Source organism: Polyodon spathula, chromosome 1, assembly GCF_017654505.1.
Source record: "Polyodon spathula isolate WHYD16114869_AA chromosome 1, ASM1765450v1, whole genome shotgun sequence".
Classification (NCBI taxonomy): Eukaryota; Metazoa; Chordata; class Actinopteri; order Acipenseriformes; family Polyodontidae; genus Polyodon; species Polyodon spathula.
In genome coordinates, this window is record NC_054534.1 from 17,191,137 (window position 1) to 17,218,623 (window position 27,487).

Consider the following 27,487-nt stretch of genomic DNA (forward strand, 5'->3'; position numbering starts at 1 on the left):
TACTTTTACCTCCGTCTCCTATCCCGTTCTCCACTCACCGAATACCCAACCACGAGTGGGTGAAAACATGCTGTTTTTATGCAGCTGTACCAAGACTCGATTGCTAATCAATCATTCAATTGGAGTCGCGGTACAACTGCATGTGAATTAATAAAGTGCAATTCCCCGTGCTTATATATTATTACTTTTTACTTGCACGTGAAGTGCTTTGCAATCCTCATGCCTAAAGACAAATGTACATTTTAAACATTCGTGTTACAGACCTGTTTATATTCCGTGCACCAATGACTATACACCAACATTTAACAAACCACACGTTTTCTACACAGCGCACCAGCCGAGGCTGGACGTGACCATAGTGATAATACACAAAAGTTAGCGAATAATATAGAAGATAAAAGCAACAAGTACTTATCTATACAGGCTCTCCCATCAGGTTCAGTTCTCTGAAAGGAAAAATTACATCTGTGTGTGCAGTCCTTATATGTCCTTGGGGGCTGGCATGACTATATCACAGGCTCGGCGGAGCAGCTTTAATATATCTATTCAGGTTTCAGGGTCTTTAGGAGGTAAACACCCATTAGGTAATGGTTACATTTCATACTTAAAAGAGAACCACCACAACCTACTTAACTTGTGTGATATGGTGTAGGAAAGTAGGATAGACAGACGGGCAGACTGCTATGCAGTGCAACACGTGGCTACCGATAACTGGTTGTACATTGATCTTCTTGATCTAACAAACCTAGTTAATTAAAAACAACACCACTCCTCTCCAAAGTTTTGGGTAGTCACATTGTGCTCTTGACCCTTCCTCCACCCAGAACTATTGTCCTGTCTCTCGCTCTCCTTCTGTTCCTCTCTAAAACTCTCGAGGAAGATGTCATCCTTCCTCACCGAGTACTCTTTGCTTAGCCCCCTTCAATCCGGGTTCCGTCCTACACATTCCACGAAAACCTCTCTCCACGATGTTTGGGCAGCCTCCCTCTCCTCCATTAAAATTCTCCTTGACCTCTCCTCTACCTTTGACACTGTCGATCATGCTATTCTCCTCTCTTCTCTCTGACCTGGGGATCTCAGGCACTGCTCTTGCCTGGTTTTTCTCCCATCTCTAACGGTTCCTTCCAGGTTTCCTGGGGTGGCTCTCTCTTTTCTTTGTCCCCTCTTTACAGATGTACCTCAATAATCTGTCCTGGGACCCCTCGCCTTCTCACTCTACATATGCTCGCTAGGTACTCGCATCTCTTTTAGCTTTTCCTGCCACCTTTACGCTGTTGATGTCTAGATCTTACTCTCCTTTCCCTTCTTTGACTCATCTGAGAATGCCTCTTGGCTATCTCAACTTGGACACATTCTCACCACCTCTTTATATCTGACCTCCCCATCTCAATATCCCGTGACTATCACTATCTCCATCTCCTGCTAAAAGCCTAGGTGTTATTCTTGATCCCTCCCTCTCCTTTCAACACTGTCACTCCCTGTAGCAACACCTACCGAATCAGTCGTCTCTACTTATTCCACTCAACTCCTGGTCGAAACGCTTGTACTCCAGATTAGACTATTGTAACTCTCTCCTTGCTGGTCTCCCTGCTTCAGCTATCCGCTCCCTTCAGCTCATTCAAATTTCTGCTGCTTGTCTTGAATTCTCCCAACCTTGGTACTCTCATGCTACCCCTCTGCTTCACACTCGTCACTGGCTACCTATCTCTGCTCTTACTCAAGACCCTTGTTCTTGACTACCGCTCTCTTCACCACACTACCTCCTCCTACCTCCAATCCCTCACATCGCTGTACACCCCCTCTCCACCACTCCATCCTCCTGTGACCGCTCCTTCACTTCCTTAGCCCCTCTGTGGTGGAACCAGCTACCAGAGAACTTCAGGACTGCTCCGTCTATCACTGCTGTCTGCCGCCTCAAGACCAACCTGTTTAGACTGCACTTGTGGATCTCTTAATCTACCCTTCCTACTACACACTGGACTTCGTGGATCTTCAGCTAATGCACTATCCTTGCACTAGTATTATGTCATTGTGGATACATCTTGAAATCCTTACTTGTTGCATCCTAGTTCATATTGTATTTTAGTAGTATTATTTGCAGTGACTAAACTGTATAGTATTTAAATATGAATCTTGCATTGTAACACTGTACTGCCAAACAAACAAAACAAATCCATATGTACAAACAACATTGCACAGCAGTTTACATATTTTAAGTTTCATTTTTATTTGAGTTATAAACAGACACAAATAAGTTATATTTTTTATGTTAGAATTCTATCAGTGTTTGAACAATATTATTTAGAGAGCTTGTACAGTTTCCACTTTCATAAACCCAAAAAAGAACTGGCATCTGTATGAAAATGCACTCTTTTAATACTGTTAAGAGCCACTTTTGTCTGAGAGCAAGTTAACAATGAAAGTGTGCACTGTATCTATTTCTGTTATGTTCCAACATAATGGTATCAATACATATAAACTCTTTAAAAATATACTTCTGTCAAAAGACTTGACAACTACTATGTACACTACAAAAATAAATTCATATAAATAAATTATATGGCATAAATTTATCTTTGTAACTGAAATGACACAAACCCACCCCTGCCAAACAAATGGCAGTCAGTAAGACCCAGTTTGAATATTTTTTTTCGTTTACACCTCACTCTAATAGCTACATTGAGTCCTTAATGTAAATGTTATATACTCTTTCTTTCCTATTTAACATTAGTAAGCACTTTATACAGATAAAATTCCATTACAAAGTAAAAACATAACTGTAAGTGTTTTTTCAATAGAAGTAAAAAATCCCTGCATTTTTGTTATAAACTGGCATATGACCAATACTTAAAGAAAAAAACAACAAACAAAAAACAATTCTTATGATGCAAAAATATAAATATTACAAAAAATACAACAGTTTTTTTTTTTTTTTTAAATGAACAATAAAAAACATAATAGTTGCCAGCCACTGAGCTCTCCTTTGGCCAATGTGACTTCAGGAGAAAACGACTACACTGTAGAACCAGCAGACAGTACAAGAGAAAAGAACAAAGAAGAAAAAGAACAACAACAACATTATACAGCTGTGTTTGACAGAGAAATACAAATGTCAAACTTGAGAGGGAAATGCTGATATTTACGACAGACAAACAGACAGACAACAACTTAGCAGCAGCAGGAAGCCATTCCGACCTCTGACACAATCACGTGTACATTTGACAGTTGAGGTCAGCTTCAAATTAGTGTAATACAATGTGGTTGTGGATTTTAATGATTTTAGGTCAATCCACTGCTTGAGCTAAATTGAAGCCCACTGTTGTCACTTAAAGTAAGTGTAACTGATCGTGTGCTTGTCTAGGAAAGCCACGTGTTGCTTAACCCTTAGTGTGCTTGTCAGAGTAGCTTATTTGAAACGGAGAAAAAAAAAAAGAGGCCTACTCATTTTTTTTTTTGTCATAGTACAACATTTACTGCAATCAAGTGACAAATTTTAACTGAATTGGTTGTAACTAATACTAAAATGGACTTTGGAAAAGTATGAGTTTGTGTGATTAGGTCATGAAACCAAGTTGTGCACCTGACAAAAGGCATGAGCAAGCTCAAAAGATATCTTCACATATCAGAAAGTTAACATGTAGCAGTTGAGTTTTAATTTGAGTGTTAGCACACTAAGGGCTGTCATACAGTAAAATAACACTGATAAAAATGGTACAGCATCAGAGCAAAAAGAAACGAAAAGGGAAAAAAAACAGGAAGAGCTACAGCCACAGTCTCAAAGATTAACGTGCTTATTCTTCATATCTGCTCATTTTAAATATCACGCATAGCGTGTATGAAAGTTAAATATAACATTGCATACTACCACAGGGATGTGATATGCAAATTAACATATTTAAAACTAAATGTGTACCTTTATACACACACACACACAAATTAATTCCTATAAACAATATTTGCATAGAATTATACAAGTAAATTATACAATATTTAAGCAGCAACAATGTATGCTGAAATGTAATGTCTAGATTAAGCTTAATTGGTACACAGATACACAGATCAATGTACAGATCACAGAAAAATGTCCCCGGTCTATTAACAGGAGTTTTGCAGCTCCTAAATGATACTACTTTACATTGTACATTTTTATTATACACATGTGTACATCTTTTAAATATTTATAGAAATATTGAACAAAATATTACACTAGGGTTACAGTAACAGTGAAACGTCTTCCTGATCCAGAATGTCCTTGCATTTACGTAACTTCAAAGAGTTCTCTTCAAGGTTCAGAACAGAAGGATGTCCTATCTTTGGCCTTTTGAAAAAAAGAAAGAAATAGAAACGGTTCAGAACAGCATAGAACTAAAGCTCACTCGTTACAAATAAATTTGGAGACAGTCAAAAGATAGAATAATTGCACTCCCCACACAGTTTAAACTAGAAGAAATATAAAGTTGGGGAATGTCTTCTATGTAAATGATTGCAGTTATGTGCACGTGGCACCACCAAGCTGTGCGTGGTACACAAGCTAGTGTGATCATATGACATTGAGAAAAGGGTGGAATTCAGTGGTCACTGCATTCAGACACTGTTGACCAAGGAGGCACCAACATGTGTGTGTGCAAAAAAAGTGTAGTTCCACTGACGAGTTTGAATGTGTATGACTGGGCTCCAGGAGGCAGGACTCGCGTCACATGACGCTGCAGACCAGTGGAATAAAAGAACAGAGGGTTGCTGTTGGAACCAATGGGCCGTAAAGGTTCAGGTGCTCAAACTGCTCTGACAGAATGACCACAGAGCAGTGTGTCTGAATGACTAACCACCCATGGACTCCAGCATGGATGCTGGAAAAGTTAACAGACCAAAACTGAACACCATAAAGTATATACCTAGTTAACAACATGCTTAAGTTGCTAAAGCATGTCATTAATAAGCCCAAAACCTATGCTCTGTTAATATTAGGGTTACTCCCCGAGAGCACAGCACCTCACATACAATAGAAAAATCAAACTTCCCCCAACCCCCTTCATTTTCAATTAATGTGACATACACTGGCCTTTGAGGTAAAACCGCTTGGCACTCAATATATTAAATTGTTTGGTGACCATACTGTCAACCTCTGGTGCAAATTTTCAAAACCATCTGGGACCCGGTACGTTTTCAGTCCACGGGAGCTCACCTTATCTCGTCATGCTGCCGCCGCCACCATTCCTCGTTTCACATTCCACGTCCTGCAGCTCCATAACCTCCACTTTAGATCCCCTTCTCTCGCTGCGGACATTAAAAGGCACATGGGGGTCCTCAAATGGTGCCTGGTCAGTCTCGTGGTATCCCTCACGTGACGGAAACCCCATGTAAGGTGGGTTCTGTCCGGGCAGGGACGAGTGCACAGCCACGGTGACCGAGGCTGAGGCAGTCACAGTAGTGATAGGCTGGCAGTACGCTGGCAAGGAAGCACCTGTGGCAGTGAAAAGTGGGTGTCTAGTGTTGTAAGAGCGGGTGCGATGTCCCGAGTGGTCCCTATTGCTAGAACCAGAATGGCCAGTAGAAGTTTCAAAAGCGTCCATGCGCGGCCGGTGAGGAGGCGTCTGATGTTGATGTTGTTGATGATGCTGCTGGCTGTCCCTTGTCGACTCCCTCCTTGGGTCCCTGCTGCTTCTCCAGGCTTGCTGGGGTCGATTTTCTGGAGGATGAGGCTGAAGTCTGGTTCTGGGCTGGTGATACATCGGCTGAACAACCTGCAGTTAGAAAAAGCGTCATGTCGAGGAACTGTTCATAAAGAAGCTTGCAAATATATTGGCCATTACATTTGGTGTCACTGGATTTGGAGTACAGTTTCTTGCCTTGCTTTTCGGTAAGGCACTATATAAAATAAACATTAATTGACTGAGAACAATAAAATATGTTTAAAGCCACCATTATGTGGATTTTTTTTTTTTTTTTAATTATGGCAGAATCTTTTACTGCAGTTTGCAATAAGCAAGTACAGCAATGTTTAATCTGAAGATTCAAGCAATTTTGATAAGCCTTACAGGCATTATTAAACATAAAAATAACTGATTTAATTAAAGTAGAATTATACTTCCCTGAAAATACATGTTGGCACCTGAAATGTCTTTATTAAAAGAATGTTGTTAAATAGACCTTTTTTATTTGTATTTTTCTTAAAGGCGTAAAATCTTGAATACTAAATCTACTTTAAAACTAGCACAATGCCCTTGTGATTTTAAGCCACAATGAGCAGCAACGTCCAGATTGTTAAAACAATAACACGTCAAGCAAAATGTCAAGTAAAATCTAGACATGTGTTCATTTCCTGTTGTATAAACTCTCTGGGTCAATGGAAGCCAATGGAAAGGTGGTCCTGGAATTTTTACCTAAAACAAACAAACAAAAAAAAAAAAAAAAAAAAAGGCAACAGAGTCCACGCTATACTAAGTAGAATTAGCGTTGAGCTTCTGAGGACTTACACTGGACCTGGGGTAGCCACAGTTCTCTGTGGCTTCCAGCATGATCTGGTGTGTGGGATGAGCAGTGCTCTGGCCTCCCCCGTACAGGTGGAGCTCATCACTGACCCCTGATTCCGTGTTCTGAGAACTGTACTCTGAGTCCGACGAATCTGAGCCACTGGCAATGTGGCTGGGGTGGACCGCGAACCTCACGATGCGATGGGGCGGCTCAGGAGATGGGGTGGGCAGTCGGCTCCTTCCGTCAGTCGGAGAAACCTGGAACAGCGATACACCATATTACAGAGATAAAAGTACAGCATGCTTATGGTCTCCCCTATATCCCCAGCATAAGTATGAACAACATTGTTATGAGAATCTGGTGATGAGAAGGGGTCTGTCTGTCTACATGTATTTAACTTACATTTGTACTTACACAGGTTAAGAACTGCTGGTTCATTTGTGATGAAACTTGGCAATTACATTTTTTGGTACAAAATATTTGAGCATATCAGAATTCAGTGATATACTGTATCAAGGAACCTGTCCATCTGTAACACTAGCATTTTAAAATGTATAAACTCACAATGTAGGTCATGGTGATTTACTTTTCCATGTGCTGATGTGTGTTTTCTAAGATTTAAACTACTGGGGTTACTTTCATTTCTTTTGATGTTGGAGGTAATGAATTAACTTCTTTTAACTAGCATAACTGATTAAGCAGTTTGTTTCTTTCACCGAAAAACAACAAAATTGACATACAGTACAAGTTAAATAGTTTACTAGTCTGCTGCTTTGAATTACAGTATTTTTCTTATATAACCTGTGCAATCTGCCGTTTTGAGTGGTGTTATTCTTCCTTGACCTGTATACAGTCTTGCAATGTTGAAAGAGCTAACTAATAATAGGAACATACAGCTAAAACAAACCGCATACACAGTCACTTCGAAAGAAATTTCGGTCTTACCTCAGGATACGGCCCAAGATATGACAACAGAACAGGAAGTAGCACCAATCCGTTCAGAACACCTAACACAGTAAGGATTGCCAGTACAGCAAAGAAATACCTATTAAAACAGAGAATCTTGAATTACTGATCTGAAATTGCTTTCCACACAAGCACATACAACATGTTTTTAGTTTGAAGATAGTGTAAATGTGTTTACCTTCTGTGAGGCTATGTCCCCAAAGAGCAAGAGTGTTAGTAAAACAAAAAAACAAAAGAAAAGAAAGAGAACAAAGTTAGTTGGTCGATTCACAGAAAAACGCTGTGTGGCAGTGTCGGTTATAACTGTGTTCAGCAAACAGAAAAAAAAAATGACGGAATGTGGAGTCAATAACGGCTGAAGAGACTCAAAGCACAAGTACAATGAGGGGGCCTCACTAATGAAAACCCAGCAGAAGCAAACAAATGAAGTGAAGGGTGTAGAATTTAAACAATTTAGTCTAGGAGGAAGAGAGGGACTGCTCTCTCAGCAGCTAATCCACTGTGAAATGCTCCTGCATTTTACAGCTGAATCCCTAATTAAATCTCTAGTGTTTCAGGTAAGGACACATCCCCCCCCCCCCCCCCGCCCTTTTTATTAAGCATAACTTTCCCGCTTACAATTCTATGTTTCTTTCAGACTAAATAGCTCAAATTGCACTTTCTTTTGTTTTTTTTAAAGAACATGGGGACCAGAGTTCTGCAAAAAAACTCTGTCCATTCTGTAGCAGCCTAAAGCATTTACTGTAAGAGCATTTCACAATGGTGTAGATGCACTGAAATCTAATCTTTTGTTGGACAATTTAGAATTTCTGAATGCTCTTGTTTTGCCTTTGCCAATTCAGACGTAAAACAGAAAAGAAGAAAGAAAGCAAAGAGAGCTGAAGTGCTGGGCAAGGAGTTGCAGAAGTGAAAGAAAAAAAGAAAGTCGTCGTCCTTTCCCACCATTTAGGGTTAAGGTCTAGGATCCTTTGGCAGGCCCAAGGTAAGCCTGTCAATGGGAGGACGGGTCTTGCCGGCTGGTATGCCGCACAGTTGGAGTTCAGACTAAACTCACGACATACTCATAACTAATGACTCCGAAGGAGACATTTTTTTATTGGATTTTCCAAAGTAATAGGCTCTCCTGACAGTGTGGCAACATACACACTGGCTTCTGCTTTTTATTCAGCGGGACTCAGCAACCACAAAAGGCCTTATTTAATATGATCTGTGTTCAAAAAGAAGGTGGCCTTTAAATTTTATTTACAGCGTTTTAGTAACAACTCTGAATATCTAATAAGTTGACTAAATCCACAAGTCTTTATTTTTTTTTTTTTAATTGTACTCGTACAAACATGTGCTGCTACATAAAGAACACGCAGTTGAAAGGCTTCTAGCTGAAATGTTTGTCGTTGAATTTCAAAGGTTCTTTTAGTATGAAGCTGTGAAATGGCTGGAGGGAATCGCAGTATTTTGTTTGTCCAACTCTTTAGCACACACTCAGGATTTGATTTCTGCGAATGCCGAATGGACAGTTCATTCATCAATCTCGTTAGCTTACCAGCTGTTCTACATTTCTCTAAAATCACTACAACAGAGGAAGTCAGTGCAGTCAGCAGAGTTTGTTTTACTATTTGTCTTAGAAAAACAAGAACAGTCGAGGCCAGATTCTGCCCGGAAACAAGAGGAGGGAGAAAAAGTCAAAAAGCCAAACAGTTGCTTCTTTATTAGCTAAATAAATACCATTGCAAAAAATGGAAACAGAGCGAGCTCATAATCCACTCTGAGTAAACGTCTCTTTGATAAATCAGTTTTTAAAATCACAACATCATTATAGGTATTTTAAAATGGATGCAAACGTTAATTGCAGTGAACAGCAAATCAGTGTTGGAACAGAAATGATTTTTAAAAACACACAGCTTAAAGAGAGCAGTCACAAACGTTGATTAAACAGAGGCCCCCTGTCTAAACAACTCTTGATGAGATAAAGAGGCAGCAATAGCCACCTCCCTTGTGTGCCTCAATTCACCTATGACCTGACACTATTTATGTTAGGTGGATGGGGAGAAACACGCTCACTCTATCCCCAGCCGTGAGGGTTAGGGCACTGCCAGGCTTGTACCTGAGCTCCAGGCTGATATATTTATTTGTTCTGCCCTACCTCTAGCTTACTTCAGATTCCCCTCTCCACCCTCCTCCAGCAGCCACAAGCGCCTGTCAAAGAGCCAGTGTTACAGCGAACATGAGCCGCTTTTTTTTTTCCTTTGCAGAACTCCACAGGTTGTTTGGTGTAGGAAAGGCATCTGTTTCACAGCTCTTCTCAAATTCCCCCAAAAAACCCTGCTCCCTTGTCTGGGCTGATGAACTCCTGAATCTTAATTAAACCCACTAACAACTGGCTGCCTTCAGCTCAAACAGTAAACCCCTCAACTTAATGTTCTTCCACTGGGAAGATTACATTGTAACTATCAGAGAACAGCTTTGGACTTGCTGGCATATGTATATTTATAATAAAACACCTATGGTGACCTTCATACATTTTCTCATCGTCTTGTATTGCCCTACATTGATCTCATACTGTAAAAACAATCCAGCTAACAAAGGCAATTCAACTGGTGGGTCTTTCATACAAAAAAAATATAAGATCTCTTTTGAGTTTCAACCACTCAGATTATTTTTCTTTCAAAGAGCTACAAATGGTTAAACAAGCAAGGTTTTACAAAAAAAAAAAAAAAAAAAAAAAGATTTAAAAACTTTCCATTCAACCTTTCTGTACACCTTTCCTTTCATACTTTCTCTTCCACTACTATTGTTCCCTGTCATGGGTTAGGACTGTGTCAACCACCAGAAGAAACTTATCTTGCAAGGCACTTCCTTTTACAAATACTCAAGCACTGAAAAAAAGTGCCACGCGTGAGCAGAAGAAAGGCAAAGCTTTCTCAAAAAAGCAAGAACAAAAGAAGCAGTGAGCGCGAGACAAAGTGCTACCCCACTCCGTGGTCTCTCAGGTAAGGGCCTTTGCTAACAGAAGCCAGAGCAAGAGCACATCTTTAACAGGAGCCCAAACGAGCAATTCTTAGCTAACTCGTAACGCAAGGTAAAACAGGAAACATTCAGCAACCAGTAAAGTGTACGCAGCAATAGTCTGCAATGCTTGTGGCACCCTGAAACGCATCTGAGAAAACAAGCATGTCACTGACGGAGGAGGAGGAGGAGCCGGCAGCAAGTTGTACCTGACAATAAAGTCGAATTCAGAGCCAGCAAGCATCAGCACCCCAAGCAGTGTAGATACAGCGCCGTCCAGCACAGGGGCAAACATGTGCTCTAGTGCTAGAACAGCTCTGCGGTTCTGGTCCCCAATGGCGGTTAGGAAGGCCTGCAACAGATAAGATCACTGTAATGAAAGCCCCATGTTTCTGGTGAGAATCCCACATGCTCTGCCTGAGGTTTCTTTTTTTTTTTTTTTAAACTGCACGTGTGTACCAGCACATGTAAATATTACAGTATAGGTAAATATTATCCATATTTACCTATGATAGAATGTTTTTTGGATAATAACATTCTATCATAGGTAAATATTAACTATGTGTATTGCCAATGCTATTTCACAATATTTATGTAACTAATCTTTTTTTTGGACCATGGAAAAATTCTACCATCCTTCAACAAGTTGCAACTCTTGAATGAATGTAGGAAGATCACCTCTGTTACAGACATGATGATAGCTATCTGATTCATTAAATCCTCCTGGCTGCAAAACAGGGTAAAAACAGAAAAAGGAGAAAGGAAAGGAGATGCTGCATAACATTTAGGCCACCATGGGCAAACTTCCATTTTTACTTTAAGGAGGGGGAGGGCCTACAAAAGCAGGGCTAATCTGGGAAATGTGGTGCTGTGCTGCCAGTGTACATACCAGAGCAACATGAACTGTAAACTCCACCCCGATTCCCACAGAAGCAATGAGGATGACCACTGGCACAGCACTCAGCTTGATTCCAATCAGCCCCATCATTCCAAACAGCTCTACAGTCATCAGGGACAAGACCAGCACCTAAGGATCAGAAACACCCTCAGTCAGCCAATCTCACACACGGAATAATTTCTGACCCCTTTTTCACCCCCCTTTTTTCTATTTGCATTTTAGGAGCACCACAGTCAGATCATGTCTTTCATAGAAATCAAAACAAAAACACCCCCCGCCCCCCAAATCCCCCCCTCTTGTTTCTCAGAACAAAAAAGGCAGTGAACCTTACAAATATAAATTTCAAACAGTTCCACAAGGAGAGGCACTGAAATGAATTTTCTCTTGATTAGGGTCTGACAAGGAGGAAAAAACATTCTCTGCCCGTGAATTTTGTTTCTTTACTTAAGGCACATCCACTGAATCAGTAAACTGCCTCAGAGGCAAGATGGAAAAGTTGGTGGGTATAGGGTTTCTCTCTCTTGCTCTCTGTTTGGGGTCTCTCGTAGAAATCAGAGTTCATTAAAGATGACTCTGGGTAAGCCCAAAGCCAGTACCAGAGTAAATGCCATTATCAGATGATGAGTGTCAAGTTACTGGGGGGCCTCCTGCCTTTGAACAGGGTTCATTGTGTGTGTGTGTGTGTGTGTGGGGGGGGGGGTGTTTAAATTTGAGGCAGAGCTATAACTTTCTTTCAACTAGCTTGTAAACTGTAAGGATGAACAAGAAATCCAAGGCATGGCTTTAGAGGAATCTGGTAACTAAAACATTCCATGTAGTAAAACACTGAAAAGGAGACGAGACAAAGCGAAATAACTTTGAACCCGGTCTTACAGTGTTTCCAGACAAAACGAGAAAAAGAAAAAAAAAAACTCAGTCAAATAGGCAACTGTTGCCCGGGTAACTTCAATTACATCCTAATTCACTTTAAACAACTGTCTCTTAAAGCTCCTCTAGACTAAACAACTACCTTAAACTTAACAAGACACCCTTACTGTATACATGAGGTTCCCAGCTAGAAAACTACAGCTCACTCTTTTTATTCTTTCTTTTTTAGCTGCAGCAGCAGCTTTGTCTAAAAAATTAAGACTGTTAAAATCTGCAATGAGCTTTGATCATAGACTGGAATAAATAAATAAATAAATAAACCTACAGTAGTTAAATGATAAAATACTTAATCTTGTGCAAACTTTGCTAAACTGACTCCATTAACTCAATGAAAGTTTTATTTATTTATTTAACTGCAATTCCACTGAAATCACTGTAGCAGATACTCTGCAGAATAGCAATGACACTGCATCCTGGTGGAAGAACCTGGTACTGGATACTGCCAGCTTTCTGCATCAACAGCATACTGGCATGCGACAGCGCCTTTGGTTTAATGGAAAGCTTGATTTCTTTTCCTTCCTCACAGGAAGCACAGACATAGCCCCAAGACTACCAACCCACCAGCCTTGTGTGCTACTTAAGCGGGCAGGGAGGGGTGCTGCCTGACTGACTGTATAGCTTGGAGCTTAAAAAAACAAAACAGAAAACCCACAGGGAACAGTTGGTCTTCTGTTAAAGAGCAGAAAGGCCAGGCAAATTGTCTTAGACCAATAAAACTCAACTTGAGGCATACTGCTGAAACCAAAGATCAATTGAATTGTCTTCTAGAGCATAAGCTCAGGCTGTACAATGTCAAAAGGGAAAAAAAACAACTAAAACGGTCTGGAAATGAGCGAGAAAGCTACAGCAGTTCTTCAGTGAGCATAAACATAAACGCTCATTCACCACCGCAAATCCTTCCCGACTGCAGCACAAACTTTCAAAAAAATATCTGAACTTACAATGATACCAGCAGTCCAGGGGTTGAGCAGGAAGAGGGCACACACCAGGAAGGTGCAGGCCAGCACCACACTGATAGAGAGGAGCAGCCAGTGGCGCAGGCCGATGTACTGCTCCCAGAACAGGAAGGGGTAGCCGTTGGGATAGTTGGGCACCCCCTGGTCACTGTAGTTGTTACAGATTGCCCTGACCCTCTCGATCGCTTCCACAAACTGGGGTGTCTCCTGTAGTCCATTGAGGTAGAAAGGAAACTGAGCATATTCGATAGGCTCTGCAACAGGAACTAAGAGAAACAAAAACAGAACAAAACTGTTAAACCCCTTTGCAAAAAAGAAGCTCATATTGGTTTTTGTTGAAGAGCAACTGTAAACAGCTGGCTTTTCAAAGGGGGGGGGGGGGTCTTCTTTATTCTGGGTTTGTTCTGAGTTGGTGCTTTATTTAAATTTAGATTTAGGTTGTCACTACAACAATATTCAGCTCTTCAATTAAATGCCAGCAACATCCATGGTTCATACAATGCTTTATAATAAAGCCCTTTCAATACAGTTCCTATTCCACAACTGTACAGAAGTGCTGTCTGTTTTGGAACACAGCAATACTACTGAGCAGACACACGGAAAGACCTTGTATAAAAAACAACTTTAATCCAAACAAAACACACCCTAATATCTTAAGCACTTTCCAAAGTAAAATGTCTGACAGAAAAATCATCATTTATTAAATAAAATGACACAGCTGGGCGTATCTCCTGACATTAAACCCCTATAATTACACCTAAAGTTACAAGCTTACTAAATGCTTGCGGCAACACCAACTGGCCTGCCTGAAAGAAAAGAAATACATATGTAAAAATCTTGAACCACTGTGTTAAGTCCAGTGTGATCAGTCTAAAATCCCAAGCAAGCCAGTGTTTAGCTGCTGCCTCTGTGTGTTCCAGCCCCTGCTGGGTCATTCAGCCAACTTACAAAACATGATTTGCCCTATTATAATCTCAACTATAAATTTCCATTAAGACAAGACTTGGAAGGCTGCCACAAGGCTCCGGGGTTCAAATACAGTGAAACACTTTTTGCTTGTTATCCAATCGCATTTCCAGAGACCCCCTGCTGCAGCCCAATAACCACAACAAGCACTCGGCCAGATAACTCAAATTAAATCAATCCGGGGTCTCTCTAATAGGGCAAGGGGCAATTCCTTCTGCTCCCCCACCCTCCACAACCAACAACCCCTGCCCCGTCCCACTGCACACACACCCACATACACATAAACAAGTCTGGTTTAAGCACAGGTGTGTGTGTGTGTGTGTGTGGAAGCCCACACACTGGTATTGTCTTAATTACCTAACAGCACAAAAATGTCCCTTTTCATCCTAGCTCACACAGTCCAAACAACTCAAATAAAGCGCTAACTCATCATACAAATGATACGTATTCATATATTGGGTTTGAATACTGAAAAATGTAATAATACTTCAAAGAACAAACACAAAAATACAGTATACTGGCAGAAAAGGGAAGTACAGTAGCATTCGCCTATATGTTTTATATCTAATAAGTGTAAAGGTTGCCCCAGGTACCAGCAGAAAGCTTGAGTGAAGGGTTAAAAGTTCACTTACTGTTCAGTCTGGTCTGAGGCACATAGTCGGCCTTTTCGTGAAACCACTCTGGAGGATGTGGACGGATGTTGGCCTGTGAGGTAGCGTAGGCCACGGGATCATTGCTGACCCAGGCAGTCAGGTAGCTGTAGAAGGAATTGGGGTTTATGATTCCATCAGCATCTACAAGCCGCTGTTTCGTCAACTGCAAAAACAGAAAAAACAAAAAACACAGAGCTTCAATCAAAGACTCAAATAAAAAAAAAAAAAAAAAAAAAAAAAAAAAGCAAATCCCATTCACAGTAAGAAAGCTAATAAAAACGATGTAGGTCCATTATCTGTGTGTGTAGATTTATTTAGTCTAAACAAAGGGTGCACTACACACTGTGCTGGAGGCAACACTGTATCCCAGTTGGCTTATCTGAAGAACAAGCCCTAAATATCCAGTCCTGATTAGAAGTAAGCAATACTCACTGCAGCATTCCAGGCCAGTCTAATAGGGTTGTGTCTCAGAGTAGTGAACGACAGACAGGACTGGTTCTCTCTCAGCACCCTCACGCTCTCCTAACAATAGTCTTACACAGCACAACACACAGCTGCCCTGTGCCGCTAGCATTGCGCACTTGAAATAAGGTAGTACCATCAAAGAAATACCACTAAAATAAACAATAAATCCTGCATTCGGAAAGTTGGGAGTTCAGGAGAAAAATGGCTTAAGTTAGCGCTACAATAAAAAAAAAAAAAAATTGGCAAGGGTCCCTGTGCACGTCTGTATGCAGTTAACCTCTGTTGTTAACACTGACGGAAATGCCACCCAGCAAATGGAGGAGAGCTACAAAAATAAAACAACATCTGTACATATTTTACTTACACTTGCTTCTCCTGACCTGTGGATTCAGAAAATCCCCAGCACCATGAAAGCACAGTTGTGCTCCATTTACCTGGATCACTAGGGAACAAGTTTCTAAATGTGTGTGCATGTGTGTATCGGTTTAGTGGGGGTTCCAGCCAGCCAGAAGTGATAAAGCAATCATAAGCCTTAACTCGTTTGTTGTATGTTATTAAAATTCAGGAGTCACCAAGACTGGCAACGCAAACAATTCTCTCAAATCTTAATTAAATAGCTTCATAGCATTTTATTTATTTATTTATTACTACCAGTAAAGCTACTATTTACACATTGATTGAGTTTTTTTTCCTTCTTTTAATTCGGAACCCTGGCTTTACTCCAAGTTCAGGTCTTTTCAATTTAATAAAATGAAACGCAACAGTGACAGCAGTACAGAAAAAAAAGCTGGATTCCAAAGATCTGGATTCAATTAACTGGCAGGATACGCAACAACTGTATGTCTTCAAGCTGTCTTTGGAAGCACACAGTGCAGCTTGAAGCCCCTATGGGCAAAGCACTCTCTCTCCCTCCCAGGCACAGGAAATTACATCAGGATCTGCGGTCCAGCACAGTTGTTATGCTCTTTACCTGGCGCATGCTGAGTTATCTCAACCCGACAGCAAAGAGACACAATTTTTAGCATTCCTCTCCAAGACTTCTTTCCCAGACCCAAGTGATGCGTGGTATTCTGCCATAAAGCCCCGTGTTTTACATTGAGTAATAACTCTGAACAATGCACGGTGTAAAGCTGTCATCTTCAATGTTAGAAAAGGAGTAGAAAATGAGCAGAGACTCTGTGAGGATCATTAGATTGAAGTTCTTAGCCTGAAGGAACCAAATGCAACAAATGGTTTGAATGAAAAGTGAATTGCTTTTTCAGAGTGGTATAGCAGCCCTGACGAGAGCTTAAAATTCCTAAATTTGGTAAAACAATCAATAAAATGTTAATTTATAAGCCAGGTGAGGTGCGCAACTTTTTGCCTGTTTCCTCTCATAAATCAGTGGAAATAATCCACTGTTGTAGAGCCGATCCACCACTTAAGCTGTTTATCCCATTCCAAACATTTCTGATTCAACTGATATCCATTCAAACAGCCATTGTCGAATAGCAATTTAATTTACTGGTAACACTTTACTCTATGTTTTCTTTCACAAATCCAGTTTTAGTTGAATTTGAAATATACATTATTATTATTATTATTATTATAGTTGTATTATTAATAATAATAATAATAATAATAATAATAACAATAATAATAACAATAGTCACCATCTGGCTGTGGACTAGAAATAGACTACAGCGTCTTACCTGGTTGAAGTTGATCGGTTTGTCCCTGTTGCCCGTTTGTACCAGCAGCTTGTAAGCCAGTACGCCATCATCAGATCCATTGTTGTAGTTGTTATAGGTAATTTTGCCAGCTTGCCAGTCACTGTCAAAGGCATCTTGCAAACCTTAAGGGGGAAGGGGGAAAACTTAAATAGACTATTTTAAAACTAAAATATTCCTGAGCAGGGGTGTGCTTAACTGTGCTTTTTTAAAAAAATAAAAAAATAAATAAAAAGTTCTCTGTAATATTTATTTTACATCACAACTCTGCTTCTTACAGAGAGCAGTGTGGGTGAATAGAATTTCATCAATTTATTCCATCTGTTCCGACCGGTGGAGCTAATACATGTTGTGAGATTTGTTGCCAGCGTGTGTAAAGATCACTGCCAACACCTATTCAGTCTTAACTGCTCCTTTCCTCCTTACCAACCTCCCCCCCTTTACAAAAACAAAACTGTAAGAGTGGAGCGCAGTGGTGTGCAGGGCTGTTCCAAGCAGGTAATTTAAATCAGATTTGGAACTGGAAACGGTGTCCCAGGCACAACGAGCCTCTGTAAGAGCAGATGACAAACCGCATGCTCTGAGGGGGAAAGAAAAGTTATCGGCCCACCTCACAGCTGCGCCAGCACTGTAACCAAAACCATCACTCGCACACATCTCATTGGTTAACTACTTGCTGTAAAGAGATAAGAGAAACTAGAAAAAGCTAGACCTTCAGGACCTTCTTCATAACTCCAGTCTGTCCTCCCACTATCGACCTGCGAGATAAACACTTCAGCAAACAGATTTGCTTCTTTAAAAGCACAGGGAACACACCTGTCAAACCTACATCAAATTCTCAGGACTGCCCGTTTGCCTGCGAGTGACTGAGCGAGTGAGTGAGCTAACTAGAAGAGGTAGTAGGTTAATGACACTTACGGGAATTACAAAGCTCCCTCCCTCAAATCTTCCCTAAGCTCCCTTCCTCCCTCTTCCCAAACCCAATTTTCAGTGTGGCCTCTGGCAGGAATGCTTCCACTCTTTATGGACTAGAGCAGAATAAAAGTATAAGAATGTTATTAAAGCGGGGGTTAGGGGGTTAATAAAATTAGTTCACCACCGCTGCTCGAATGGCTCAGTGGTTCCTGGCCAGCAGTGCTGAAGCAGGACAGGATTGATTTTAACTGGCAAAAGTAGTCACGTAACCCGCTTATTCTTGTCCCATAAGCTTGCAGGCAGGGAGAAAGTCTTTAGAATAATACTTCATGATCCTGGACTAGGCAGGACATCCAACACAAGTACAGCGCATCCTTAATTCAAACACCTGCCATAAATGCACATCCAAAGAACCCTCAATCTATAAAGCAGTCCAGTTCCAGCGTTTATTTTAGAAAGAACTACTGTTCCAACCATTTGCTTTAAACTTTTTGCACTCTACAGTTCTGATTTAATACCAACACTTGCATTTGGCTACTATGATCTCCTACCTTGATTTATCTTATATCAAAAATAGATCTAAAGTTCCATTTTAAAAAGGGAAACAATGCAAAAATGTCTTGTCACAGTATGGATACTTAGAAAGAAATGAAAAGAATAAAGAACTACTAATCTAACGAATACAACTGAAGTGTAAACAGAAAAAAATGTGAATGAAGCAGAGACAGCTATTCAGAAGTAATGAAGCAGTAGAATCTAGAGCCAGACATGCTGTCTGAAAGTTCTATGGCTAACTACCATGTGGTAGTGCCCTGCAATGCAGCTGAGGTTTCCAATGATTTAGCATTTCAGTGAGGTACAGAATGTAAATTGTCAAAATAATCACCTCTCGCAGAATTCACATTTTTGAAAAATATCAGTCTACAGAATACCATTGGATGCATAGTAAGTAAGTAAGTAAGTAAATAAATAAATAAATATGCAGCACAAGGACCATATAGAAAATATGGACACAAACATCTCAAATGTTCAAGCCAATTAAATATCAGGGTGGCTTACACTGTTGTTATTAAAAGATTAAGACCACGTCTTCCATTTTCCATCTGAGGAAATGTGAAGTGCCCTCTGTGAGGGTCATATTTGAGAATGAAACCCAACTGTTGATACCATTCTCCATAGTCAGAAATGTCATAGGGCCTATTTGAGGAGTTAAATCTTTGAGGGCAATCTCAAAATGTTGTTCCACTGACTCACCCCTCTGACCACCAATTAATTATTCAACTTTTTCAAGAGGTCTAAATGTCAGTTGAAAATTTGTATAAATTACAGTTGGACATCAGTGCCGTGCCTGGGACGTATCACAGTCACCTCCAGCTTGGTATAATGCAGACAGCTGTTTCAGTTTTAGCAGCCTGCTTCCATGTAGGGAATTTCCTTCATAAAGTCTTGTCTCCCCTCAATCTAGTTAACTCTTTTCCAGAAGCACCTTTTGAAGCCACTGAACCGCAAACACACTGTTTTAGACAAAACCACAAATCGCATGAGGAGAAGGGACTGCCTTTTCATTAAGATTATGGAAAGATTTAATAGTTTTTGAAATATAGATGACTTGGCCCCCCCCAAAACAGTATTCTTTCTGTGCCTGTGGTCCTTTTCTGAGACAAGATGCTTTACCCTCTCATCAACCCCTGTGTCTCATTCATCAAACTGTTTCTAACCACAATATTAAAACCCTCTCTGAAGGCACATCTGGCAGCACAAAGGCTAAAGTGTTTGAAGACGAAAATAAAGACACTGACAGGTGGAGCTCTAACTATAAACGGCATAATCACCACTTTCAAATTTTCACATGAAATCACTTAGAAATATTTGTATTTAGTTCTTGAATGGGCATTGTTTCCCAAAAGCTGCTTTAGATATTCCTGTGAGGAGTTGTGTTGTTAAAGCAGGGACGGAAATAAGACTTCCATTGCAAAGCAGTTTGATCCATTCCTGGTTTTCCTATGAGTTTAATAAGATACCCCTGAGCTTGTTACCTATTCAATGTTGCATATCAAGCTTGTATTAAAACCTGGAATGGGTGAAACTGCTATACAACAGGAGTCTTATTTACAATGGCTGCCAGGGATGCAAATGTGCTATGAATTAACTCTAGTATCCTAACAGTTTATATAATGGTATAAGAAAATTCTCTGTTTTTTCTAAATGATTTTGGGTCAATGTTCAAACCTAACTGATATTAACTCGGGGCTATATCAGTACAGGATTACTTGATTATTAACCAATGGTAATTTCAGAGCAGACACAAGATGCAAAATAGGAGAAACACCATATATAATGATGTTGCTATCTGAAGACAAACGACCCCTTCAAGATCGTCACTTATGTTTTTCAAATCAGTTGTGATGAACCAATACATGTTAGACCACAATGCACACTCTGCTGACAAAGAGTTACAAGAAAAATGGCTGGAGATTGTCTTACCTTGTAGCCAGTCTCGAAAGTAATGCAGCCACATTCTGGGAAGCTGTCCATTATCCTCCCGTAAGATGTATTTCACAGTGCCGAAGCGTTTGTGCAGGTCATAGAGCAGGGCTTGAGCGTTCGCATAGTCTGCCTTTTGTGTTACAACGTACATGTTGTAGAAAGAAAAGTACTTGAACTGAGCTGCAAGGAAGTCGTACTCCCTTGTTTCACGAGGCACAATGTCCGTCAGCTCCAGCCCGTCTCGCACGCAAGTGGTTCCATACAGGCTGATTCCGAGTAAACCCAGAAAAAGAAATACCACCAAAACCTGCAGGCAAAGAACGCTGTAAGAAAACTGCTTTCAAATTTTTGTTACCATTTTTTAAACTAATATGGATTCTTGCCATCCTTTTAGTTAAACCTCTACGCTTACCATTCAAATACTTCCCTACCATTACTGTCACTTCTCAGTGAGGTTAATATTTATAAAGTGTGTGTGTAGAGAAGAAATTAAAGCCCTACTTATCCAAACCAGAAATAATACTTTTTCTAGCTATGCAAACTTGCATAACTGGTATTCGTTCAATCTACAAAACAAGTAAGGAAAGGTTGTCTTTACAACCTTGAACCATTCTGAGCCAGAGGCTCGTTGGCATCTTATGTAGTGCCTCTCTGAAATGCATCCAGAAGTTAGTGATCCAGCACACTAAACCCGGCTATACTCTTAGGCTCTAATATAGGCCTTTGATAATATATTGGAGCTTTGCTGCTGTTTCTTAAAATGCTGGAGTGACTCACCTTTGTGGTTGGTTTTAACAGAAAGGGGGCATAGTGATTTTCAGCGAAGGAAGAAAGTGACCACTTAGTGCATGTTGGCTCTATACAGTTAAAAGTGGAGTCTGAGAACTGGGAGACCAGGTCTCGGGTAGAGCTGGTGCTCTCTGGGCTCTGACAGTTGAGGTTCTCTGGTGCAGTGCTGTTGCTGCTGGTGCTGTTTGTATTGTTGTTGTTGGTGGTGGTGACGGGTTGAATGGAAACCTCGGAGCGGGGCTCTGCAGTGGTGTAGTAGGCCTGGGTGCGTGGGTCGTACTCAGTGCGGAGCTGGACAGTGGACTGCATGGTGATCTGGGTCTCGTGTGCGAAGCTGTGGCTGCTGTAGGCAGGCGGGGGACTGTAGCGATTGGCATCACTGTTATCTGTGTAGGCCTGGGGTTCAATCTGAATCACCCTGTTTGCACAAGGGCTGGGGGGAAAAATAATTCAAAATCACACATTACAGACCCGGTAAAGCCTTAGCCTTAAGCAACTCGCATTTGAACACGTGTTTTACTGCTAAATATTAGTAATGATCTCAATTGAAACCCTTGTGTAAAAAAAAAAAAAAAAAACATTTATTAAAAGGAAATATTTGGGGCAATTTTCAATGCTTTTTTTTTTTTTACACCAAAAGTGTAAATTACGCTCTTATTTTTTTATTTTTTTTATTTTTAACAAAATGAAAAATAAATAAAACAGCCTAACTGTGCTGTATAAAATAACTTAACAATTACCTGATGTGTTCACTTCTAGCTTTGCTTCTCTACCAGGGGTATTTCTCATTTTGGACAAAAAAATTACAACTTGGAGTGAAGAGCTTTGAAAATGTGAATGCGATGGAGTGAAATCTGATGCAGTACGTAGATAATTAACACTGGGAACCAAACATTTCACAAGGTGTAGCTTTTTAAAAAATGTACATTCAAGAGTTACACAAAGTACATGGCTTTAAAACTGCAGGGAACAAACAATGACCAAAAACACAGGTCATCTTACCTTATGAAACAGCAGAAAATGTCAAGCCTCCTGTCTTCCCGTCGGTAAAGGTCCATGCTGAGAATTGCTGGGAAGATGAGCAGAACCATGGCAAAGTTGAACACCACTACAACAGCGGCCTACGGAAAACAAACGGAATACTCTGTGTGACATTCCATTCTGCAATCTGTGCACACAGGGCTTTGCGTTCAACTAATTAGGGACCTCAGTACTTGTACATGTTGAGGTTTTTTTTAGAACTTCAACCCTTTGATGTTGCGACTCCAGCTCCTTCATTATAGAAAAAAAAAAAAAAGATATTTGTATACTTATAGTTTGAATTAACTTTGAAGTTGCCGGCTTGAATTGCAAAAATGTAGAGCTAATCCCTGTGGGGTAGGTCATATATCGTCCAATTAAATAGGCTGAATGGGGAGGGGACATACACAGACAAGCATTACCTGCAGTATAATAATAATAATAATAATAATAAACAACTGAACATTGTATTTAAAAAAGTTATGTCTTTGGTCTTTGAACTCCCCCCCCCATTATGAAAATAATTGTTTTCTCTCAGACAGAGTAAAAAAAATTAAATGTTTTCACTAGTGTCTGCCTATTTAGAAGGCAATCCTGTACAATGTAGGACAAATAGGCAAACAATCCTGCTCAGTTTGAAAAACACATTTCCACAGGGTCCTGTATTTAACACAGTGTCCAGTAGGTGGGTGCTGGCAGCAGTCTAGTAAACTTACTTAATCCCAATCAGCAGTTCAGCCCTGAGTTACAGACTCTGCTAAGACTCCTTCGAGAACAAAGGCATTTTGTAAAAGTCACACTACTGTGTGCATTTTATCCTTCACTTCATAATGTCTTAATTAGCTTCAGAACTTCCACAGGAGCAAAACAAAATGTACATCTCCCAAACCACTTACAGATTATCAATTTTTTACATGAAAAGCGCCAACAGTTAGCAGTTAAAAACAACAAACAGATTGCCTGTCTCTAGTATACCAAAGGGTTAAACCCCTCCAGGCTACTCACACCACTTGCATACTTAATAATCTTCCCACATCGCTATTAAACACTCTTCAAGGCTTCACCAGCTGCAAGTTACACAGCGTTTGCCAAAACCACAATGACTGGGACTGCCGATCTGTGTAGAAATCAGTCTTGACACCAACAATAAAACGGCAAAGAAAGAAAGCTCCAATTAAAGTAAGACTGTTATGAAACATTAAGAGGAACACGTGAGATCACGAGAGCAATCTCCACAAGATAAAAGGATAAAAAAGAAGAAAAACATATCCAGGCAGAAAAAAAAAAAAACATGGCTTTTCAAATTTTTCATCCCCCAGGCAATCGAGGGTTGTTTTCGTGGCATGTTAAGTGTTAATTAGTGTTGGCATCTGAACATTAGTTTGAGAGAGAGAGAGAGAGAGAGATTGGCTTTCCAGAATATGGGCCTTTTCTTGTTTTTAAAAGATAGCAATGCTTTGCATGTGGTTTCTTTTATAAAGATATTGCAGGCTAAAGAATAAAATAATTCCACTGTGGGAGGTCAGAATGGGTATGGCAAACCAGGCAAAAAACAAACAAAAAAAAACCTCTTCAGGAGATCAATGTTATTCATTTGTTGCAAGAGGGGTACATTTAACGAGGAATGATACCAAACCAAACGGGTCTTTAGCTGGTCTGTTACTACATGACTGGAGCCCTAACAGGTTTGAGCATGGAAAGTCACATTTGAATGACAGAATTATAGTCTTTAAAACTAAAAGCTGTAGTTTTTAGGATAAGAATGATTGAAGAGGGCTTGTGAAAAACTGCCTTGTATCTTATCTAGTGTACACTGAACCTAAACTACTGTATTCCAGACACATCTCTCCAACAAAAAATGTTGTTCAACTGTAGCTTTAAATTGAGATGCTAGTTCAGATGTTTGTTTGGTCACGGATTCACATTTAATTAAAAGGTAAAACAAAAATGCTAGTATTGTGCATTTCTATTTTATTTATTGCTAAAAAGTATATTTTACACAATCAATACACAGTTAATAAGAGCTCTATCAATAAATCTCTGAAATCAATATGCTTAATCTCTAACGGAAACTCAGGAATGAAAGCAGCTGAAAGTAAAAAAACAAAGAAGAAAAAGCCTTTTCTTGTACTCTTGATGTCTTTGCCGCTCTAGTGAAAGATTTATAGGGTCAGTTTGTGTAATTCTATTTCCCTCTATTAATCAATTATTGTAAAGAAATCGGTAATCTTACTCCTTTCAGTATTTGTTGTTGTAAAAAGAAAAAAAGAACGAATGAAAGAAAGAAAGCCTGTACTGGAGGCGCTGTGGGAGAAGCCAGCAGAACTGGTAGGTTGGGGCCCTGCCCAAGGTAAAAGCTGTATCCTCCCGTTCTGCCAGACCACCCAGGCAGTGAGGGTGTACTGCATAGCCTAAAGGTGATGAACGTATGATGAGGCCTGTCAGCAGCGTTTCCACCTTTCTCCTGTCAGCCTGCAGCAGCTCTCTGCCAGATACTTCATTTTGTTGTCTCTTATTTTGTGGTTGCTATATTTTTAACTCTCACAGCTACCGTAGCTGCTGCTTTCTTTCCTCCTCTTCACAGCCTCTCATTCTACAACTCTTCAAGCAATCAAGACAGGCCTCCAGAAAGGATAGGGACTGGATAGAGGGGAAAGGGGGCAACGCTCAATAGAATGCAGCTACGCAAAGGATTTTCATACAATACTCTGGGAAGATTTCTGTTGAAACTCGTTTGTTCTGCTGAAAAGAGGATTAAAAAAAAAAAAAGACAAAAAAAAATCTAATGAGAGAACACTATTATCCAGAGCAACTATTGATCTGTATTATCGAACAACCTAAATTAAGGTGCAGCAAAAGCTAGCTGAACTGAATATTTCTATGCAAGCTACTTACCCACTCGTTCCTATAATAAGCTAATCTTTCTCACGTAGCCAGGTGTGTTCATGACGCTTCAGGTCCTTTCATGTTTTTAATGTTTCTGATTAATATGTACAATGTACACCTACCTAATTTAAGGAATTTGAAAAAGATCCCTTTGGTTTTTATGTAGTGCTCCTGGCACAAAAAAGTCAGAAGGATGGGATAAATGCTCTTCATAGTACTTAATTGTTACATACGGTTTCTTGAAATTAATCAGTAATTAGGTTTAAATGAGTTTCACTTCATTTAAGCTACTTAGAAACAAGAGGTGTAATCACTGTTTAAGTCTCTTATATGCTACTGCTTTACTGAGAAACGGTACAATTATACTTTTTTTTTTTTTTTTTTTTTTTTACGGTACCCCTAAATCAGTTCTTTGGAATGAGGTTCACAAATAGTTTATACACTTTGGATCTTAAGATCTGCCACTGTAAATCACTAAAAATAAGCCCCAGTGTCTTCTGAGATTAAATGTAGCCACTGCTACTGATATCCGCAAATCTCTACAATGTTTTCTCACTGATTTTTAGGGTTAGAGTGTAATTGAAACAAACAACAAAAAATGAATCATTCAAAAAAATGCAAACATGGAAAACTGAACAAGGATAAAAACACATTTAGCACTGTTTGTTAACTTAGGCACAGTTAGCTGATCAGGACTGATTTCTTTATTTGATGAACAATTTGGGAGTGGAAAACTGTGAGGCATCTGCGTCAGAACAGCAGCCGTTCAGCATAGGAGAAGCCTTCGACACGCAAGACTGAGAGCCTGCTTCGCGTTTGTAAAGCCTAATCAGGAAACCATTTATTCTCCTTCAGCAGCTGGATTACTTTACAGATACCGGGCCTCCATAGCCATGGACGCTCTGATAGCTATCTCCCACTGTCCCGGGGAGGGGAAGAAAAAAAACAGAGGTCAGAGCCAACTCCCTCTTCGATCTGCATCAGTTAGAGGCTCGCAACCTTGATAAAAATTGCAAAATAACAGAAGGCTGTTTCTAAAGAAAAGAAAAAAAGAAAACTATAAAGAAAAAAAAAAAAAGGACCTGGACTGCCACATCTTTTTCCACATTTAAACTGAATATGCCGAATTAGGAAGCAAGCGTGATTTGATCTTCCAGTAATACAGGCTACTATTTGATACTCAAGACACTGTTCTACACTGTTTTTCTTTAACTGCATTGTATTTTCTTTATAAAAAAGTTCTTTGCCAATTTTTTTTTTTTATTTTATATATATATAAATTAACTGTAAATAACTTACAACTTAGACCTTTGTCAATCGGCCACAGTATGTTGGAATTATTAGTTAGCAACTAAAACTGGAATTTATTAATGAAATAGGTTCTGTGAAATAGCCAGCTAGACTGAGTAGGGAACCACATAAACTATGCAGAGAAGCCAATATCTGGTACAACCGGGTTATGTTAGTTTTTCTTTTTTTTTTTTTTAGTGGCACATTGACCGTATGGAACTGCAGATGATTCACTCCAAAGACAGTCCAACTGCTCCAGCACGGGATCACTGCTAATCCCGCCCCCCCCCAAACCCCTTGCCTTAACTCTTGGATTTGGAAGATGTGAATAGGACAGCCTTCATTTCCTCTGAGGGGGTCGGGGGTCAAGCAGCATGAAAAAGGAGCGAAGGCACAGGTTACCAAAAGCAAATCGACTCTGCTGAAGTAGTACGGTTTATCTGCAAAAGTTCCCAGGTCAGCTAACCCCATAAATTGTTTTCATGTTAGACCGAGGCACTTGAGTCTCCAGCGAGTGAAATGAAAACGAGAAAGATCCTCCCTTGATCTCCTCCAATGCAAACAGTCACCACTAAGAGCCTGTCATACTTAAAGAAGAAATATCCATTCTGCAGGCTTCTCAGATTTAAATCTTTACAGGCATCAAGTATCGCTTTCATTTTATAGGCTTGTGTTGTTGGCAATGTCCCTTACAGAAGATTCATAGCTTTCCCAAACTAGACTGTAGTAAACAAATCTTTCCCAGAAGTGTTGTCAATGCATGCATTGTTAACAGCAGATTTTGAAAGGAAAGACATGTGACTAACAACTTAACCAACTACTCTACCAAGAACCTCTTCACAGGACATACACTTTAATGTTAAGCTTCACTGTGATATTCCAGAAGCCATCTTTCAGCGTTTCCGCAGAGGGACGACAGAACATTGCGGGTTTGTGGGTAACAATGGTGGGATCCTGCTAAATTAACAATGAGAAAGAAACAAGTGGATATACGCTATTAAGAGCATATGCTTTGGTATTAAACACAGTACCAAGCTAGAGGTTATCTCATTGAGATGGGTAGCAAGTTCCAATAAAATAAGCTTG

At 40.0% G+C, this 27,487-nt stretch overlaps 1 protein-coding gene across 4 annotated transcripts in view; it reads right to left on the reverse strand.

Annotated features, from left to right (window-relative positions):
• Positions 1-2,235: 2,235 nt before the first annotated feature.
• Positions 2,236-27,487, reverse strand: part of LOC121314947 (protein patched homolog 1-like) — a 56,125-nt gene continuing 30,873 nt past the window's right edge. For 3 of the 4 annotated variants that reach the window (XM_041248763.1, XM_041248755.1, XM_041248746.1), the window contains exons 13-24: positions 22,208-22,326; positions 21,194-21,638; positions 20,414-20,723; positions 16,997-17,139; positions 14,820-15,003; positions 13,207-13,487; positions 11,330-11,467; positions 10,650-10,792; positions 7,417-7,516; positions 6,474-6,728; positions 5,183-5,741; positions 2,236-4,318 (exon numbers count right to left, since the gene is read on the reverse strand). In XM_041248763.1, coding sequence (XP_041104697.1) covers positions 5,184-5,741; positions 6,474-6,728; positions 7,417-7,516; positions 10,650-10,792; positions 11,330-11,467; positions 13,207-13,487; positions 14,820-15,003; positions 16,997-17,139; positions 20,414-20,723; positions 21,194-21,638; positions 22,208-22,326 — 2,676 coding nt within the window. In that variant the 3' untranslated portion in view covers positions 2,236-4,318; position 5,183. Of the gene's footprint in view, positions 4,319-5,182; positions 5,742-6,473; positions 6,729-7,416; positions 7,517-7,615; positions 7,627-10,649; positions 10,793-11,329; positions 11,468-13,206; positions 13,488-14,819; positions 15,004-16,996; positions 17,140-20,413; positions 20,724-21,193; positions 21,639-22,207; positions 22,327-27,487 lie in introns of those variants that run through there. The other variant, XR_005950181.1, reaches the window with a different exon arrangement.